This window comes from Gambusia affinis, linkage group LG03 (assembly GCF_019740435.1).
Source record: "Gambusia affinis linkage group LG03, SWU_Gaff_1.0, whole genome shotgun sequence".
Lineage (NCBI taxonomy): Eukaryota > Metazoa > Chordata > Actinopteri > Cyprinodontiformes > Poeciliidae > Gambusia > Gambusia affinis.
In genome coordinates, this window is record NC_057870.1 from 25,775,315 (window position 1) to 25,793,188 (window position 17,874).

The 17,874-nt window shown below is 39.0% G+C and overlaps 1 protein-coding gene across 3 annotated transcripts; it reads left to right on the top strand.

Moving 5' to 3' along the window:
• The first annotated feature begins 2,116 nt into the window (after positions 1-2,116).
• Positions 2,117-17,842, top strand: LOC122828755 (ubiquitin-associated protein 2-like). Of its 3 annotated transcripts, XR_006370265.1 has the most exons (30): positions 2,117-2,214; positions 3,629-3,768; positions 4,648-4,725; positions 4,854-4,964; positions 5,562-5,718; positions 5,813-5,890; positions 6,130-6,193; positions 6,543-6,625; positions 7,098-7,153; positions 7,749-7,813; positions 7,932-8,163; positions 8,272-8,521; positions 8,613-8,750; positions 9,489-9,625; positions 9,780-10,009; positions 11,720-11,960; positions 12,056-12,095; positions 12,169-12,295; positions 12,476-12,533; positions 12,628-12,823; positions 12,952-13,043; positions 13,203-13,253; positions 13,820-13,898; positions 14,252-14,446; positions 14,940-15,110; positions 15,488-15,592; positions 15,912-15,985; positions 16,699-16,890; positions 17,023-17,171; positions 17,691-17,842. XR_006370265.1 is itself a non-coding variant. In XM_044112598.1 (29 exons), the coding sequence occupies exons 2-29, from the start codon at positions 3,673-3,675 to the stop codon at positions 17,116-17,118; spliced, it is 3,492 nt and encodes a 1,163-aa protein (XP_043968533.1). In that variant the 5' UTR covers positions 2,117-2,214; positions 3,629-3,672; the 3' UTR covers positions 17,119-17,842. The 3 variants fall into 3 exon arrangements, 2 of the variants coding, with proteins under 2 accessions (XP_043968533.1, XP_043968534.1); XM_044112598.1 differs by having other exon boundaries at positions 17,023-17,842; XM_044112599.1 differs by lacking the exon at positions 15,488-15,592 and having other exon boundaries at positions 17,023-17,842.
• Positions 17,843-17,874: the final 32 nt, after the last annotated feature.

A 17,874-nucleotide genomic window follows, 5' to 3' on the forward strand; every position in this document is an offset into this window, starting at 1 on the left:
TAAATATTCCACAGTCAATAGTGGTGGTATTATAACAAAGTGGAAGTGATAGGACAGAACAGCAAGGTAGTTTTATTTGCATAGCCCATATTCAGCCACAAGGCAAGATCTTTACATTTTTAGAAGAAAAATAAAACAACAAAAAAGTAAAAAAAGACTACCTTGGAAAGTGAGGTAGTGAAGTTGAAAACAGATTACACTTTATTATGTCTCAGGTATTCTTTGATTTCAGCTTTAAACAAATTTGGGTTCCTTGTTTAAAGGAACTTGTTGCTTCAGCATCATTGCAGTTTTCTGGAAGTTTGTTCCAGATTAGTGGAGTACAAAAATTAAATGTTGCTTTTAAAATGTTTGATTCTGATTCTGGAGACGCAGAGCAGACATAAACCAGAAGACCTGAGTGTTCAGGAAGATTGATACAACGATATCAGATCTTTGTGCAGGACATCAAGACAAAAGGAGGAGGCGCTTAACTGACGTATAATTTTTTTGTTCTCTTGTTTGTTTTTGTTTTGTTTTGGGTTTTTTTAGGGTGGGAGTTTGTAGAATTGCATCATTTTCTCCAGCTGCAACCCGGTAACAAAGTGGTAGGCCTCTTGAAATCACAGAACCAAGTCTGCCAAGACTGAGGGACATATTGTGTGGAGGTCACCAACTTTCTGCAGGGTTAATAGCTACAGAACTCCAAACTTTAGCTGAGGAGTGTATAGAGAGCTTCACAGAGTGAGTTTCCATTCCTGAGCTGCTGCAGTAAAGTTTCGAAGACAGGGTCTCATTCAACGTCAGTGTCTGACTGAAAATTGTCAACATTTCTATAAACACACTCCTAACTCAAGTGACACCCAGTCCTAGGACAGCTGAAGTTGTTGTAGTGGCAAAGAACTCACTCAGGTTTAGATGTGTCTGAAGGCAGTGAATAATTTTGATAAATTTGTTTTAAAATGTGTTCCATAAACCTTTGGCTGATTTTTATAATGAAGTTATTTACTATTATCTGTGGTCATGTCATCTCAGATGTTCCTGAGCATGTCTTGCTACAACTTAATATAATTTTAATTAAAATGGACAAAACCTCAAACATCTTCTTTGTCCAGAGTAGACCACCGAGGTGGTGTTTACATTCTGCCAGTATTTGGGACATCAAGCAGAATGAAATCATGTATCATGCTAATATGGATAATAGTATTTTCCAATATTTATTATTTATTTATTTTTTACTAATGTCTTTCAAGTTTCTGACAAAGAGGTTTTTGGTAGAATATCTTTTGCAAGATGGGTTGAAGATTTAATTAAAATTGTTTGGTTTGTTTAAATATGGTGTCAGTGGTTTACATTTTAACAAAAAGTGCTTTATATTATATAGGTATAGTATAAAGATCAAACATAAAGTAATTTTTAAATAATCTTTTTTGGCCTTCATTTCAGATATAAAATCTAATTACTGTATTCATATTTGAGGTCAACTTGAAAGTCAGATTTATTTGACGTTAACAATCTGGACATATATAGGACTTCACTTTGTCTATGGTAAATGGAAATTGTATTATTGAAAAATAAAAATTTTGTTTTCCAATCATGTTTCAAGAGGAAATGTTGCAACCAATTTCCTTTACAAAGAAAGAAAATGGCAGTCAGCAGAATATGAAACTAAATATCAGATTTTTAAACAGGGCATGTCTGAGGGAAAAGTTCTAACCATGTGCATGGTGTCATACATCTGTGTTGTCTTATGCATTTTAACTGCGAATGGATGTGGACATGCGTTTACTGACCCCCTCACTCGAAAAGGTGAGTTTTTAAAATTATGATGTACAGAAATTTTTCTCTTACATTTTAATAGTTTAGATACTTTATTCTCTTAATGATGTGCTGTAATTTGTATTAAATAACAAATTAACGATACATTAAAATAACAAAATAACGATACATTAAGATTTGGCTGAAAAGAAACCGAAAGGGCTCCATACGAGGTCTAATTTTTTCACATAACTCGTGCATTTACTGACTGAATAAAATATAATGTAAAGCCTTGATATCATCAAACGCCTTACGCGCGAGTTGTGCTGCGACATTGTACCACGTGATCTGGTAGATGATTTCGATTGGTTGTAATGTTTGTTTGTGGAGCTCCGATTCCTTACGTTAAACAACGGCGCGGTGGATCACGTGACACATCTGCTGCTGCCTGCTGGCTGAGCGAAAGCGTGTTAGCAGGTAAAAGAAAGTCAGATTTTTTTAAGTGAATTATGTTTAAAATCCGTCTGAAAATTACAAATGTTTTCTATTGTGTAGTTTGGTTTTCTTTTATAATTCGTGTTTGACGTTCTACGTGTGTAAATTCGACTTGAACAGGTTGTTCCGTGGTTTGCTAACACGCGAGGCTCTCTCCAAACTGAACCATTGTATTGCATTTGAGAAAAAGGCCTTTCACATGCCGGAGCTGGTAGCGTTTAGCCGCTCATTACTCTTGTAGTTTTGTGGGCAACTTAAATTTCGACTGAGCCATTGCCATCCGCGGTCCCTGAAGTAAATTAAGCAATATTTGGGTCCTGTAAGTACAAAAATCTTAAGGAGACACGCCACTGTGGTGCTTTCGTTACAAGTGTTAGCTTGCTGCTAATGTTAGCTTTTCGCTCGGGTTTACACAAAGGGGTATGTCGTCGCTCTTGACGCGTCTGTTTGTTTCCCCCCCCTGTCTTCCTTGGTGACTGTAAAACAAAAGCGTCGTTGTTTTATGACACGCGGACCAACCGTACAATTATTGCGCTGATATTCTCCAAGCGGAGACTCGGGAATGGCGTAGAGATTGTTGAAAGAACAAAGGCAAGTGGCTCGCTAGGCTACAGCTATCATGAGCTCGACTGAACGTTGGTCTGTATTTTCAGCTTCTGTTGTATTTTTTTTTATTATTTGAGCGCTTTTCAACGTCGGATAATTTCAGTTATTTCTATGGTCGAAAGATTAAAAAAAAACAACATAACTTTCGGAATCGATTTAAAGCGGACAATACACCCACCATGTAACGTTTACGTGATTTTTGCTTTCCAACTTTCATCAGTGACTAGCCATCCCACTGTTATTTTTTTGGATTGTTTATTTTTGCAACGTCATTTGAAACCCGCAATTTCGTAACATTTTCTGGATCTTATGGTCTATTAAAAGGTGTGACGTAATTCTTGTTTTTGTGCTTTCAATTAATACTAATTTTGTCCTACATAGCAGTTCTCTGCTTTGCTTTTTGAAAATCTATTTTCGTTTTTGTTTTGTTTTTTGCGGTAGAGGTTTGTAGCTCAACAAAGGGAACGATATCTATGCCGTCCGATAAGAAACATTGGTGAATACTGACGGTATTTTTGAGTGGGGACAGGAGGGAGAGCTGTAAGATGACACTCGGACAGTCCCCTCTTGGCTGGCTAAATTTAACTGTGGATGTGGGGGGCGACAGATACGGGGTTATAGTCTTACATGGTATATAACTGTGTGTCTCAGTCTGCCTATATCAAGTGTACAGCTCTAGTATTGCGCATTTACCCAGAGCCATTTTTTTAAAGACACAGCTGTTCATTTCTACCTTTTTATAAACTCTAATTTCAATCACCATATTTGTACTTTTTTCCCTTTCCCCTAGATTTTTTCTATTTTGTACATACATTTTTTTTGTATATACTGTATATGATGACTTCAGTGGTCAGCAATCCAGCCCGAGGGACTCGGGACAAGACGCTGCCCACAACCACCCAAACAACACAGCCACAGAAACAGATACAGGTGAGATATTGACTGTTTCTCTTTTCTTTAAATTATAATTGTATTTACTTCTAAAACTACATGAAAATTCACCAAATAAAATGGTTGATGACCAGAATCATCCAGGCTTTAACTTGATGGGCCCCGAGTAGTGACCAGTCAGCCAGAAACTCTAATATCTGATCTTGAACGCACCCTGTCTGATCGCCATCAGGTGTGCTAACAACAACACTTTTGTGGATACTGTTACTGGAAAAATATTTTAGAAAAAATATCAGGAGACACATTGAGATTCAAGAAAGTACTTACAATCGAACTTAATTTTTCAGGCAGCAAAACAAAGACCTTTTTAAGCAAATAACATGGCTGAAATACAACAGTCTCTTTTTAAAAAAATACTTTAAGCTTGTTGTGTCCGCCTGTATGTAACACGCTGAATGTGGAAATATTGATATTTTTTGTTGATCTGAACTAAGGTCAGGGTCTACATTCTTCAGGGAAATCACTGATTGTTGCTTCTAAGTACTAATGTATCTGCTCAAATTGCTAATACAAGACGGTAAAGATAGTTTAAAATGTGAACTTTGTAAGCGTTTGATCTTTGTTTTATGTTAGCATAACCTTGTTCATTTTTGGTTCAGATATAAACTTAAACCATGTTTGTAGCAGGAAGGCTTAAAATATTTTTTTGTGATTTCTCTTATTCCATTTGTCCTTCTTAAAGAGAAATTCAAGCTGCATAAAATGTGTATTGGCAGGTCAAAGCTTTTAGAAGCTGAGATCAAGAAATGGCCACTAAACCTTAATCAGTGAACCCCCAAAAAAGATCATTTTAACTGATTAAGACAAGAAGCCACATTTTGCTGTTCTTGCTTAGCTCTGTTTGCTTCTTTTTTACAGGCCACAGCAGAGCAGATGCGTTTAGCGCAGGTGATCTATGATAATAATGATGCTGACTTTGAAGACAAGGTCAAACAGGTATGTTCATGCAGAGGTAGGAAATAAAGAGTAATGTAGTCTAGATTCATACAGCTCCTTAACACAAATAACATTGTTGTAGTTCATGATAAAACATAACATCTTAATTCTGATTCCCTTACATTCAGTTGATTGAGGTAACTGGAAAGACCCAAGATGAATGCGTAGTAGCCCTCCATGACTGCAATGAAGATGTAAACAGAGCCATCAATTTTCTGCTTGAAAGTCCCTCCGACACAGTAAGAGCACACACAAACACGGATGTACAGAGATAAAAATAATGACATTCTGGCTAGCTTTTTCTTTTTTTTGTTCTAATCACATAATACAGTTTTTTTTGTTTTTTTTAAAAAAAGGTTTTTATTTTTGTTTGAATTTTCCATGCAGCCTTTTAGTTTTTTATTTTTTAAGTCTCGGAACATATATGCACTAGTAATCTGTTTCACGAAGGGCCTTTTTCTTTGTTACACACTGAAGTCATATGCATAGCAGCTAAAGACAAACTAGTGTCATTGGGGGAGTTGAGTGTGGACTTGGACAAAAATAAAGCTATGGCCAAAAGACTGGATACCTGCTGTTTAGTACCACATTGGAAATATTTAATGAAATGTTCTATGTTTACACCACAACAGTCATGCCATGTGATTCAATAGTGACACTATCCTGAAAACACACTTCTAGAGATCCTGTCATATTTTTAAGGATGTAGAAAATGTGATTAGCACACGTTTGGATTTCAAGAAAAATACAGTGACAATTGTTGAAAATGCCATGATATAACACCCTCCTCTACAGTGTTCTTTGTAGCACCAACATTGATTTTGTTTGCTATTCAGAACTCCTGGGAGACTGTAGGAAAGAAGCGTAGTATGGGGAAAGAGGGAGGAACCTCGGATTTAAAAGAAAGCCGGGAGAAGAAAGGAGAACGGGAGGCCAGCCGTGGACGTGGAGCGTCCAACAGGAGGGGCAGAGGAATCAGCCGAGGTCGTGAAGGTATAAAATGTTAAAATGATGTAATGCTGAATAATGTAGACTGTGTGTGCAGTTTTCTTGTAATTTATTTATTTTTGTTCTGGGTGAATCATAGGTCGTTCAGAGGAGAATGGGTTTGAGGTGACTCCTGGAGAGAGAGGGTCTGACCGTGGGCGCAGGGGACGAGGCAGAGGTACACTAGAATAAAACCCTCTTACTGAATGCAGACAAATCCAGAGTTTGTTTGCTTTTACCAAACTTACTGGACAAATACCCTGATTTGTTGTATTCTCAGTGGTCGAAATTGTTAGGTGATTTCATTTTATTTCTTTTTGTTCTTATTGTATTTTTTTCATAAAGTCTTTAAACAGAAACTAAAGTTGAAGGGTTCCAGTTAGCTTATTGACTTATAGACTCCTTTTTTCCTTTCAGGAGTCGGGGGCCGTGGGAGAGGAAGAGGAACTGTTGGAAACAGGTTCTCTTCACAAGGAATGGGGTAAGAATATTGACTTAAATCCTGTTAAAATTGTTGTTTTCAGCATCAACTGATAAAACATTGAATTAAATCTTAAGCTCTCTTAAAATATGTACACCTGGGGCACTGGATGGCTCAATTCTTAAAGCGTGGGCACCATTTGCAGAGGCTGTGGTTCTTGATGGATGTGGTGTGATTTTGGGGTATTTGCCTCATGTCCTCCCCTTATCCCTGCTCCCTATCTCCTGTCCATTTACTGTACAAGAAAGAGGAAAAATTCAAACAAAACAAAATTCACACCCTATCTGCTGGAACAAGATCTTGTATTTTAATATTAGATTCTGAGTAATTTACTTTTTACTTCTTCCAGCACTTTTAATCCTGCTGACTACACCTCGAACTCCAGAGCCAACCAGGACAGATTGGAGGGCAATGAAACTACTGAGGGAACTGGTAAATAAGATTATAGAAACTAATTTTCCACATTTTAAAGTCAGATTTTGCTCATGTTTTTACAATAGTTGTGTCCTTTTGTTTGGTGGTATCAGTCTATTCTTTAGTAGCACAATCTCACTGCTTTTGAGATCCATACTACAAGACATAAATGTACTACTACGGTGTAGCATTATAGTCCTTCAGAGCCACTGTCCTCAGAGTTTAGAGGCCACCTTGTTTACAGACACTTGAATCTGATGAATGGATCGCTACCAGGACTCTGCAGGATTTGATTAAATGCAAAGGGTGTGATTCAGACATTTGATTCAGGTGGAGCAAGGATACCTCTAAAAACATCAGAACTTTGCCTCTTGTGGACTGGAGTTGGAGATATAGCTCAGGGTAAAATTAAAACCATTTTTGAAGAGTTGAAGGAAACTTAAAACAACAAGTTTATAACTTGACAGCTTTTGCTTCCTTTCTCTGTCAGGAACATGGCAACGTGGCAATCTGGAAGACTGGACTTCAGAAGAATGGAATGAGGATGTAAGACATAATGAGATGAACTATCAATACAATATATAGTACCATTGCAATTTTATACTCTTGTTTGTTTCAGTTTGCAATTTCAATCATGTCTTGTCATATTTACAACAGCATAATTTCTTGTTTGGCAACAGAATATTTTCATTACTATTGGAGAAAGTGGTCTAATCTGACATAGTGTCATTAAATTGTAAATATGAGGACTGTTTTGGTCCAGATGGTGAATATTAGGGGATACACAAGGATCACACATATAACTCAATTTTCCTGCAGTAGACTGAGTAGAATATTGAGAATCATTTCTAATCTTTGGGCATCAAAGCTGGTACAAAAACTCCCTCTGGGGGTTACAAGCCCTGGTTTAGACAGGACCTTTTGTAATTTCAAAAGCCTGATATGACACAACCACATTTGCCATGAAGCAAAACAGCTCAGGGGCAAAATGACATGAAAGCATCTTGGTAAATAATGGTAACTGTGTATTTATGGAAATGAAAGTTGCACTTCATACAAGGTTGGAAAGAAGGTGCATTTGACCTACACTGTCAGCAATACGCAGAGATAATCTCATGACTGTATTTATACTCTATCACAGTTGTCTGAGACCAAAGTGTTCACTGCCTCTTCTGCTCCAGCTAACCACATCACACCTGGACACAAGTAAGTCTTCCTGTTCAAAGTCCAACCTTAAATATCTTTATAAAACAGGCTTTAAAAATGCCAATCTTCTGAAAACAAATCTCCTCTACTTTTGTTCTCTTGTCCTGTATCTGCTCAGTGTGGACCTGGCTAGCATACTGCCTAAGACTGGAGTGACTGTGGGAGGTTCTGTGGACTCTGACTTGGGAGCAATTGTTGATGGTCCTTCAGCAGAAGATTTGGGCCAAAGCCTGGTGTTCACCAACTCCCACCACAATGGACGGACTGCAACACACAGCTACGCACATGCCACCGCCAACAGCTATGCTCATGCCGCTTCTGCTAGCACCACCTATGCACATGCTGCACTGGTATTCCTTACTACACACACTCGCACCTGTTAGCGAACCCATATTTCATAAATATTACTAATCTGTGGTACTGTTGAAGTCATTTTGTCCTGTCTGTTATGCTGCCAGTCTTCAGTCATAGGTTCTGGTTTTGGGTCCCTGAATGCACCTAAGCAGGCACCAAGTCCAGACATTTGCATGTCTGAACCACTCAACGGGCCTCGATTGCCTCAGAGAACCAGTCAGATGTTGGCAACAAGCGGCGGTATCTCCAAAGACCCAGGACAACCTCCGATGCAGAGTCCAGCTCCTGCAGCTTCACCTGCTGCAGACACCAAGGCTCAGAGGGTTGAAAATGGCCCTATTGGATCCCAAAACTGTAAGTTCATCTCGAATAAAATGTAGGACTTGTGTGCTCTAAATTTACCATGTACTTGCTGCTGCAACAGTATATTTTGTGTTCTCTGAAGTGGAAATGAAGCATCAGCCAGAACCATCTGCAGTGCTCAGCCAGCTTGCTCAAAGGCAGCAGCAGTCCTCCATACTGCCCACCACAGAACCTCTGGGCCTGTCTCAGCCACACGCACCACAGGTCCCCACGCCACCAGGTACAGCCACAGAATTGACCAACGCACTATTAAATACATTTAGTCTTTATGATGTTAAGAGTCTAATATGTAAAATGTTACATGGCGTTTTCCGTTTAAAACAGAACTGTAACAATATTCACTATAAATGCTACAATGACCTAAAATAGATCATCACAGTTGTTGTTTTTTTCTTTGTAGTTATTTCCTAACATTTTATTTAACAAGACTTTGGTATTAATGAAGAATAACCATAAACTGGTGGGGTATTTTTTAAATGTTTGCTACTTAACACAAATGATGAGAGGTAACAAACTCCAGGTTTAAAGCAGTCGTCTTTCAGTCATTGCTGTTGGTAAAGCTCCTTTACTTATCCCACTATGACATTTTTGTGATGGAAATTATTTTCCAACAGTTAAATAGTTTATTATTTCAACCTGCTGATTAGTAGTGTGTAGAAACATGTGAGCGTAGCTTTTAATTGAAAGGATTATAAACAGCAGGAATGATGCAATGAATAAATGGCCCATTGATCTATGCAATGTTTCAAATTTTTTTATATTTTTGCAGATACTAATAAATACAATATTGCAGTTTTGACACAATTCAGCTCGAATAAATAAAGCAAACAGGTTTTTATCAGTCCCTGTATGAGGAGATTATGGCGGTGTTGTGTTTCACATGTCTTCTTTTGACACTTGTATGATCCTGATCCTGTAGGTTTGTTATTGTATGCGAAAACATTGTTTTGAACTTCAGGTCAGGAGTCTTCTGGCCTCCCTGTAAGAGACGGATCTTCTCCAGGAAGTAAGCAGTCAGGCCTGGATCTTTCGATCTCTGATCCTCCTCAGCGACAGTTAAAGACCCAGCGACGCAGAGCTCCTCTTCCATCAAAGGTAAAATATTAGAGCTATTAAGAACATAAAATGTGCAGTACAAACCCCTGCATGGATGATGGGAATGTTACTCGAAAGACATCAACTTATGTTTTATACAGATACAATTTTGGTTTGCTTTCTTTTTCTACAACACGCATTCTTTCTGTCTCAGATTCCATCGTCAGCGGTGGAAATGCCAGGCTCAGCCGACATCTCTGGTCTGAACGTTCAGTTTGGAGCTCTTGACTTCAGCTCTGAAGCTGGAGGTGTAACAGCAGACTCTCAGGCTGAGTTGGCCCGGGAACATTCATCCACCCTGGTTCAGACCACCATGCCTGCTCCTGCAGCTGTTCCCACACAGCAGGCACAGAACAGCATGTTCCCCAAGTCAGGATCTGTGAGGTATGTGGCTATTAAAGGGAACAGTGTTCACACAACAAGATGCAGACCCAAAGATAATAAACTGATGTTTTATTTTACTTTTATCTTTTTCTTTTTCTCTCTCTCAAGAAAATGAAATATGTTGTACAAAGTAGGACGCATACACCAAAATTTAAAATAAAGTACATTTAACTCAATTGGGGCAATCCAGTATGTTCTGTAATAATTCCATCTTTTATATAAAAAATCTCACATGGGTGTCATGAATCTACTTCCACACCCTCTGGTAGGTCTATTGGCATTTGCTTCAGTTGATAGAAAGCATATATACATATTTTTTTCATGCTCCTGTCAAAATAGGTCTTCCCAGGTTACACAATGACATTCAAGTTCACATTTCAACTACAACATAACCAGCATAGTTTTCAACTAGTGCATATCTAACAGTTTTTGAAAAGAAGTCTTTAACTTCTTAAAATACAAGGAATTATTTTTTAATTTCTCCGTTCTATGTGTATTTCTGTACTATTTCTATTCTTTCTCTGGGAGTTGTTTTATCTTGTCTTGGTTATATGTATTTAAATTTATTTATTTTTTTACCAGTTTCTACCTAAAATAAATTCCCCAAGGAATTTTTCCTGAGATAAACACTGCAAATCTTGATGCATTAAAAAATGACTGACAGTAATCAGAGAGTAGAGAAAACACCAGGAAAGAAGTCGAGGTCAGGAGTTGAACCCAACGCCTGCTGTTATATTATCTATTAACTTAGCTTGCTTTATTGACAATAAAACAATTTGGTTTCATGTTGACATAGTTTTAAGCCAAGCACCATAATGCCTTTGTAAAACATTTCCACAATTTTTTTTCAACACCTGCATAATTAAACTTTTGCTGTCTAAGCAATACTTTTCAATATTTCTCTCAAATATCCCCCTCCCCCCACACTATCTATTATATTTGAATAGCTAGACGATCCCGAAAGATGTGCAAGTGACCCGGAACGACACTGTCTCCTTTAGTTTTAATTTGGCTTTACTTTGGAAAAATATCTAGTCATGTTCTTTCTTTGATCCTGTGCAGTAGTTATTCATTCAGTTGTGATCTGCAAATGCTCAACCAAACTTGGACTTTCTCTTCTTTGCCTCTTGGTGTCAATTTCGTGTACTTATCTTTTGTTTTCGTTCTTATCCTACCTCTTCTTGTTTCTTCATTTCTTTACTTCCTTCCCCCTTCTTGAAAGCTTAACCACTGTGGAAATAGTTATAGGAAAGTTTGGAATTTTCTATTTCACAATGGAGGAAATGGGAAAACCTGTAAGAACCATGTCCTCCAGCAGAATGCAGCAACGGGCAGGAGAGGAGCATCACAGCTCTAGTTACTGCATTTTGCAGCCTATGAAAATCTCCACACCCTCTGACTCTTCCCAGAGAGACTAGGGCCACACAGAGAGGACTTTAATCTGTACGGACAATATGGCAGAAGATTAATCTTTTTTTTCTTTCCAGAAACCTAATATGCCACACCTGTGTTTTACTAAACTTGCTTTATTGACAATAAAACAATTTGGTTTCATGTTGACATAGTTTTAAGCCAAGCACCATAATGCCCTTGTAAAACATTTCCACAATTCTTTTCAACACCTGCATAATTGAACTATTGCTCTTTAAGCAATACTTTTCAATATTTCTCTCAAATATCTCCTTTTCCCCCACTTGGTCTTTTGAACAGTGACCACATGACCAGCTTACCTTCAGCTGTATCAGATGTCAGCTTTCCTTCTCCATCTCTGGGCCTACCTGGTGCTACTCCCTCCCCTTCACTCGGTCTCCCCAGTGCAGCAGCGCCACCGTCCTCTTCAGTTCCTACTCCAACCAGTCAAGTAGACAACAGCAGCTCAAGAACGCTGCCTCCTCATCTTGGCTTCTCGCAGAGCAAAGACGTCCCATCAGGTGTTACTGCTCCTCTGACGGTAATACAAACCACTTGGTCCTGTTATGTTCCTGATGGTTTAATGTGGCCGCGGCCTGATGAATTTTAAGACACTCTGCATTCTTCCTGTTATAGAATGGCTACAGTGCTATGAAGACACAGGGCACACAGGAAAGTAAGTACACCCACTACTAAAATATTTTATGTCTTCAACACACAAGATAAGTTTCTTTTCTTCTTTAAACCAGGCTCTACGTCATCTAGAACTGTGAAAACAGAATCTCCTGTTATGACAAGTGAGGGCGGATCTGGACACCATATTCCTTCTCCTGTAGTTACCCCATCCCACTCAGCCCCCATCTCATCACTCAGCAGGTAATGGCTGGCTCACTCATACTGACATTTAACATGGAGATAATGATGGTTTCAAGCACATATCCTAATCCTACAATGTGGAGAAAACAAATCTCTGAATCTCCTAGCTTCTAAGACAAATTTTTCTTTAAAGCTCAAACTTTCATTTGCATCAGGTTCATAGATTTATTCTCTTTGCAGTCACATGAGCAGTACTCACTCATCTGGATCAGCCCTTGTCACAAGCTCTTCCCTCACTGTAAGTTTCTAAGCATCTTATGACCGAGATTGTGCTTCAAATTCTTTTTAGTCCTGAATTTCTCACTTGATCTGGTTATTTCTCTCTTGACCAGATGACCAATGAGGAAAGCAACAGCAACCTTCATGCCTTTTCATCATCGTCCAGCCAAGCTGTCGCTCCTACTGCAACCACTTCATCCTCCAGTGGTTTGCACCAATCAGCAGGACCAGGACTCAGTCAGAATGGCACAAACAACGCAATCTCAGCTGCAGGCAGCCGCACAGCACCACAAATCACCACCGCTTCTGGTAAGTTATTTTATCTGGACACATGAGTCAACTTGCTTCAGTATTTCAAATTAGCTACTTGATTTATGTCACTTCACTTGTTTATGAAAGAGAAGGTCATGTGGGTTTCTGCTCTTCCTCCCCTACAGGTAAGGCTCCTCCTAATTTGGCCCAAGGAGTGCCGCCGCTACTGGCTAACCAGTACATTATGGGTCCTGGTGGCTTGCTGCCTGCTTACCCGGTAACTTTCTTTTCCCAATTTGTAGTAACTTGTCTTCATTCTCTTCAATGTCATTTTTTACAAGCAGAGACTTAAATGAATTTCTGCATCATTCCTGAAGATTTTCTAAATATTTCACCATGACATAAGATGATTTATTATTACTTTTTTCCCCAACAGCAGATCTATGGATATGAAGACTTGCAAATGCTGCAGTCTCGACTTCCTTTGGTGAGTCTTTTTCTCATGCTGCTCAAATCTAAACAAAATGGATTCGCATCCATCAAGTCTGATCCCGATGGTCTTGCATCACAGTTTAAAAATTAAACTACTTGTCTCTGCTTTTAAACTGCTTTTTCTTCAAAAAATTGTACTCTTTCTATGACAATTATTAAACTTTTTATTTTTCTTAGTCACTTTCTGATTTTGATTTCCATATTAGTTTTTGCCAACTCACCCTGCTTTACTTTCTAGGCTTCACAAACTACACATCCAATTGATTTTTTTTTTTCTTCTTCCTGCCAGTAACTTGGTAGCACAAAAGACGTCATTTGAAAAATTAGGTTCATGTTTTTGAACACAACTGACTTCACCGTTTCTATTAACGCTCAAGGTCTTGTTCAATTTATTTATTATTTCAGTCAATTCCTTCACACAACCATACACATCAGTGCAGTTTCTTTTGGGTTAAACCACTCTTAAGTTTAGTATGATCTTGTATGTTTATTGATTGAATAGGTTCCTTTTTCACATCATCTTTAAACCCTGGATTTATTTATTTTTTATATTTTTATCAGGACTACTACGGTGTTACATTCCCTGGTGCTACAGCTCCAATCCCTGGAAGAGAGAGTCTGGCTAATAATCCATATTCTGGTGAGTGAAATATGGTTTACTTTGATCATAATCAACACCACTTTCCTAAATGTACATGTATAAATATTCCCCCTGATCTGTATGTTTGCCCCATAAGTCAACATAATTTGTGAGCATGATGGCCACTAAGGCCTTCTACACATCTCTGCCACATTGCTTTAAGAAATGTTGTACATACAGGAAGGTTTTAATAAAAACTTACACAAATACACCAGAATGTTGGTTTCTAAACATGCCAAAAGCACAGTGGGAAGTGTAGTATGAAGCTAAAACCTTAGTCAGCCAATCAGAATACTTCAAAACAAATATTCCAGTGATCCAGTTAATGATTTTCTGTGTGTTTGCGTTTGCAGGTGAGGCAACAAAGTTTGGCAGGAATGACTCTTCTTCCCCGGCTCCCCCAACCAGCCTGGCTACAGCCGGGGTCCAGTCTCAGACCCAGCAGACTCAGCAGGCAGGGACTCAAGGACAGGGTCAGAACCAGGGTCAGCAGACACAGAACCAGGCTTTCCTCAACCCGCCTCTGCCACCTGGCTACGGATACACTGGTAAAGAAAACCAGAACCTGCAGATGGATGATGTTAATCATTTGCAGGATGTTGTCTGTTTTCATATGTAAAGCAGTTACAGGTCCTCTCCCCTCGACCTTTTAAAGCTTTGCAAATGTGACACTGAGGCACATTCTGCATGAACTTTTCATTTTCTGATTGGTCAAATGAAATTGATGAAAGAACTTTGAATGTTTTAAATGTGTATTTTTCTTCCCTGCTTCATAAGGTTTCCTGAATGAAACATCAGCTACCTAAGTTAGCACTACACAATAAAATCTTTTTCATAGTTTATTAGCTTTTGATTTAAGTCCTTCAGGGTTTGAAAGGTACTAATTCTAATTAACTAATTGTTACTCTAACATTTAAACAAGGTACAAATGACCTTTTATATTTTTCCTGGCAGAATAAAAAAAAAACATTAGACAGTTTTACTGCAATGGTTCAATTAAGATTGTGCTAAGCTTTGATTTCCCCCTCTGCTCTCTCTCAGGTCTGCCATACTACGCTGGCATGCCTGGCGTTCCTTCAGCCTTCCAGTACGGCCCCACAGTGTTTGTGCCTCCAGCTTCTGCCAAGCAGCCTGCGATGGGCCTGGCCAACCCCTCCAGTCAGTACCACCAACAGCATCAGCCAAGTTACGGGCAGCACCCCTACGGTGCAGGTGGGACATTGCTATCCTCTCGCATCTTTTACTGAAACAGTGTTGCACATAGTTTGCACAAAGCAAATACTTCTAAGATTGGTGACATCAGACTCTAGCTATGTGGCTAAAAGCTGCTCTCATGTCTGTAGAGGAACGAGGACATCTTGCTGCATGTGTGTGGTCTGTTTATTTGCCTGCTTGCTTAGCTGAAAGCCACTCCTGAAGTTGAACATATAGTCACACTTTCCATCACTGTCGGGTTGCCATATCTCTCTGACCTGCTCCAATCCCTTCTTCTCCACCTTTCCATTTTCCTCTTCATAAATTTCATTGCTCATCTCCCTTCTGATTCCCCACACCCCTCTTTCTGTCCTGTGCTGTTCCTCGTCCTTCAGCTTTTGATGACCTGTCTCAAGCCCACGGTGGGGATTACAATAAGACAGGGTATGGAGGCTCTGCCCAGTCACAGGCCAAATCAGCAGGCAGCGGCCCAGGGAAAGGTACACACAACACATGTGCATCCTGAAACATTGCTTATTTACTGCAGTGGAAATATGGAAATCTATCCACATGGGATACAGCAGCTCATTGCAGAGTGGTGAAAAAGTGAGACAATGTGCCGCTGCACCTCCTCACCTAATCTGCTTCTTCCTGCGGGCTGGCGTCTGGAATACTAACATGGAAACAGAAATTCAAGATTTACTGCTAAATCTGACAGTGAAGAGATTGGTTTCAAGCTTTTGCCAATTCTTGTTTTTCACTACAGGTTTAAGTATCTTTCATTAAAATATTTCTTCATTTCTCTTTCTCATTTCTCAGCACCAGGATTATCTGGATCAGGAACTGCTGGTGGAGTTCCTGATATGGGAGGTTCCATATACAGCAAAACACAGGTATGTTTCTCATCATGTTTGTATGATAAGTGTTTCCTAGACATTTGGAGTATATACAGCTTTCAGCGCTACGATTGGGAGGCGCCTCTGTTTTATCTTAAAGGAGTTTAATCAAAACAGGTTTAGATCCTACAAACAAATGTTAAAATTAAGCTTAAAGGTACACACTAAGTTTTTACAAAGTTGTTTTGTTGCTTGTTTAAACAGTTTTGTGACTAGATCACTTTTAAAGCAAGCAGCCTTAATGAGAAGAAACATCTCAGTGAAAGGGGAAATAACTGCATATCCTCTGATGTTCAGCAAAATCTCTAAAATAATATTGATTAAAACTATTTTAAATATTTTAGGAAAATGTCTTTCTTTGGCAGCAGGGTAATCGAAATATATTTTGAGTAGCTTATTTGTTATAAGCTTCTCCATCCAAGGAGTTAAATATTTGGGAAAACCAAATATAGCCATAAGTGATATTATATTATATATATATTAACAGCATTCAACATTCTGGGTGAAAGTAGAAGTAATTTTAGAATACCTTGAATATAGAATAGATAAAAACAAGTTTGTTAATATGTAAACGTATCAATAAATGAGTCCAGAGCAAAGGACTCAAGGCATTTACAGTTGGGTATTTGTGCAGTCAGGAAGGATTGTTGATAAATGAGCGACACCAGACTTCAGGGTTCTCAAGTAATTGAACCTCTTTTGTTCCTCAGTCGTTTGATAAGCAAGGCTTCCACACCGGGACGCCACCTCCCTTCAGTCTGCCTTCTGCTCTGGGAGGAACCGGCCCCATGAACCCTGGTGGAGCTCCTGGCTATGCTCCTGCCCCCTTCCTGCACATTCTGCCTCCACACCAACAACCCCACTCCCAGCTGCTGCACCATCACCTAACACAAGATGGACAGGTAAGCAAAGGCCAAACCTTCTGTCTGTACACCTCTAAAATTGTACGTCTATAGCAAACGTGTGGAAAATCTCTATGGCAGAACAGAAGGCGAGATGAAATCTCATCTGAACGATTCTTTGTTTCATTGCAGGGTGGTCCAGGTCAGCGAAATCAGTCCAGCAGTATGCAGCAGAAAACCCAAGGCAGCAAGTCCAGCTATGGCAGCTCCCCCTACTGGGCAAACTGAGGAATGCTCCCCACTCCCTTCTCCCCCAAAAGGCTGTGTGGTTGCATGAGAGTGTGTGTGTAAAGTTAGAACAAAACAAATGGAAAACATAAAAAAACAGGCACACTACCCTTACAATGAGCATTATGCTCTCCCCACCTCCCCAAGTCCTCATAAGTCTTTTGGGTTCTCTCTTCCCCCTTCTTTTCAAAATTGGTTGTACATGTAAGATATTTATGTATGTATTTATATATAAATATATATATATACTGTATATGTAATAGTAGAACATAAAGTGGTTGCCGCATTTTTATTTTTGAAGGACTTTTTGTTTACTTTTTTCAAAACTGCAGGAAAAATTGTTACATTTAATATGAGAGTGAAGATGATAAATGATCCAATCCTGAAGAAACAGAAAAAGGAAAAGGAGAGCGCAGTAGCACTGATCACATGAGGACATTTCAGATGGGGGTGGGGTTTATAATGACTAACTGCATCTGTCTTTTTTTTTTTTTTCTTTTTTCATACATGACTTCCTGTATTGCTTAATTCATCCTCTTTACATTTCTTTCATATCTTTTCTCTCCGTCTAGCTCCCTCCCCTGGAAGCTGCCTTCCCGCCCTGTGTCCATACCTCCTCTTTTTAAAAACTGCATACCAGACCTGTCCAACCAAATTTTATATTTTAATTTAATTTTAACCCTTATTTCTCTCAAAATAAAGTTCTGAGCAGTTGGAGCTCCAACTTCTGTCTCATCTTTTCATCTCTATGGGTCC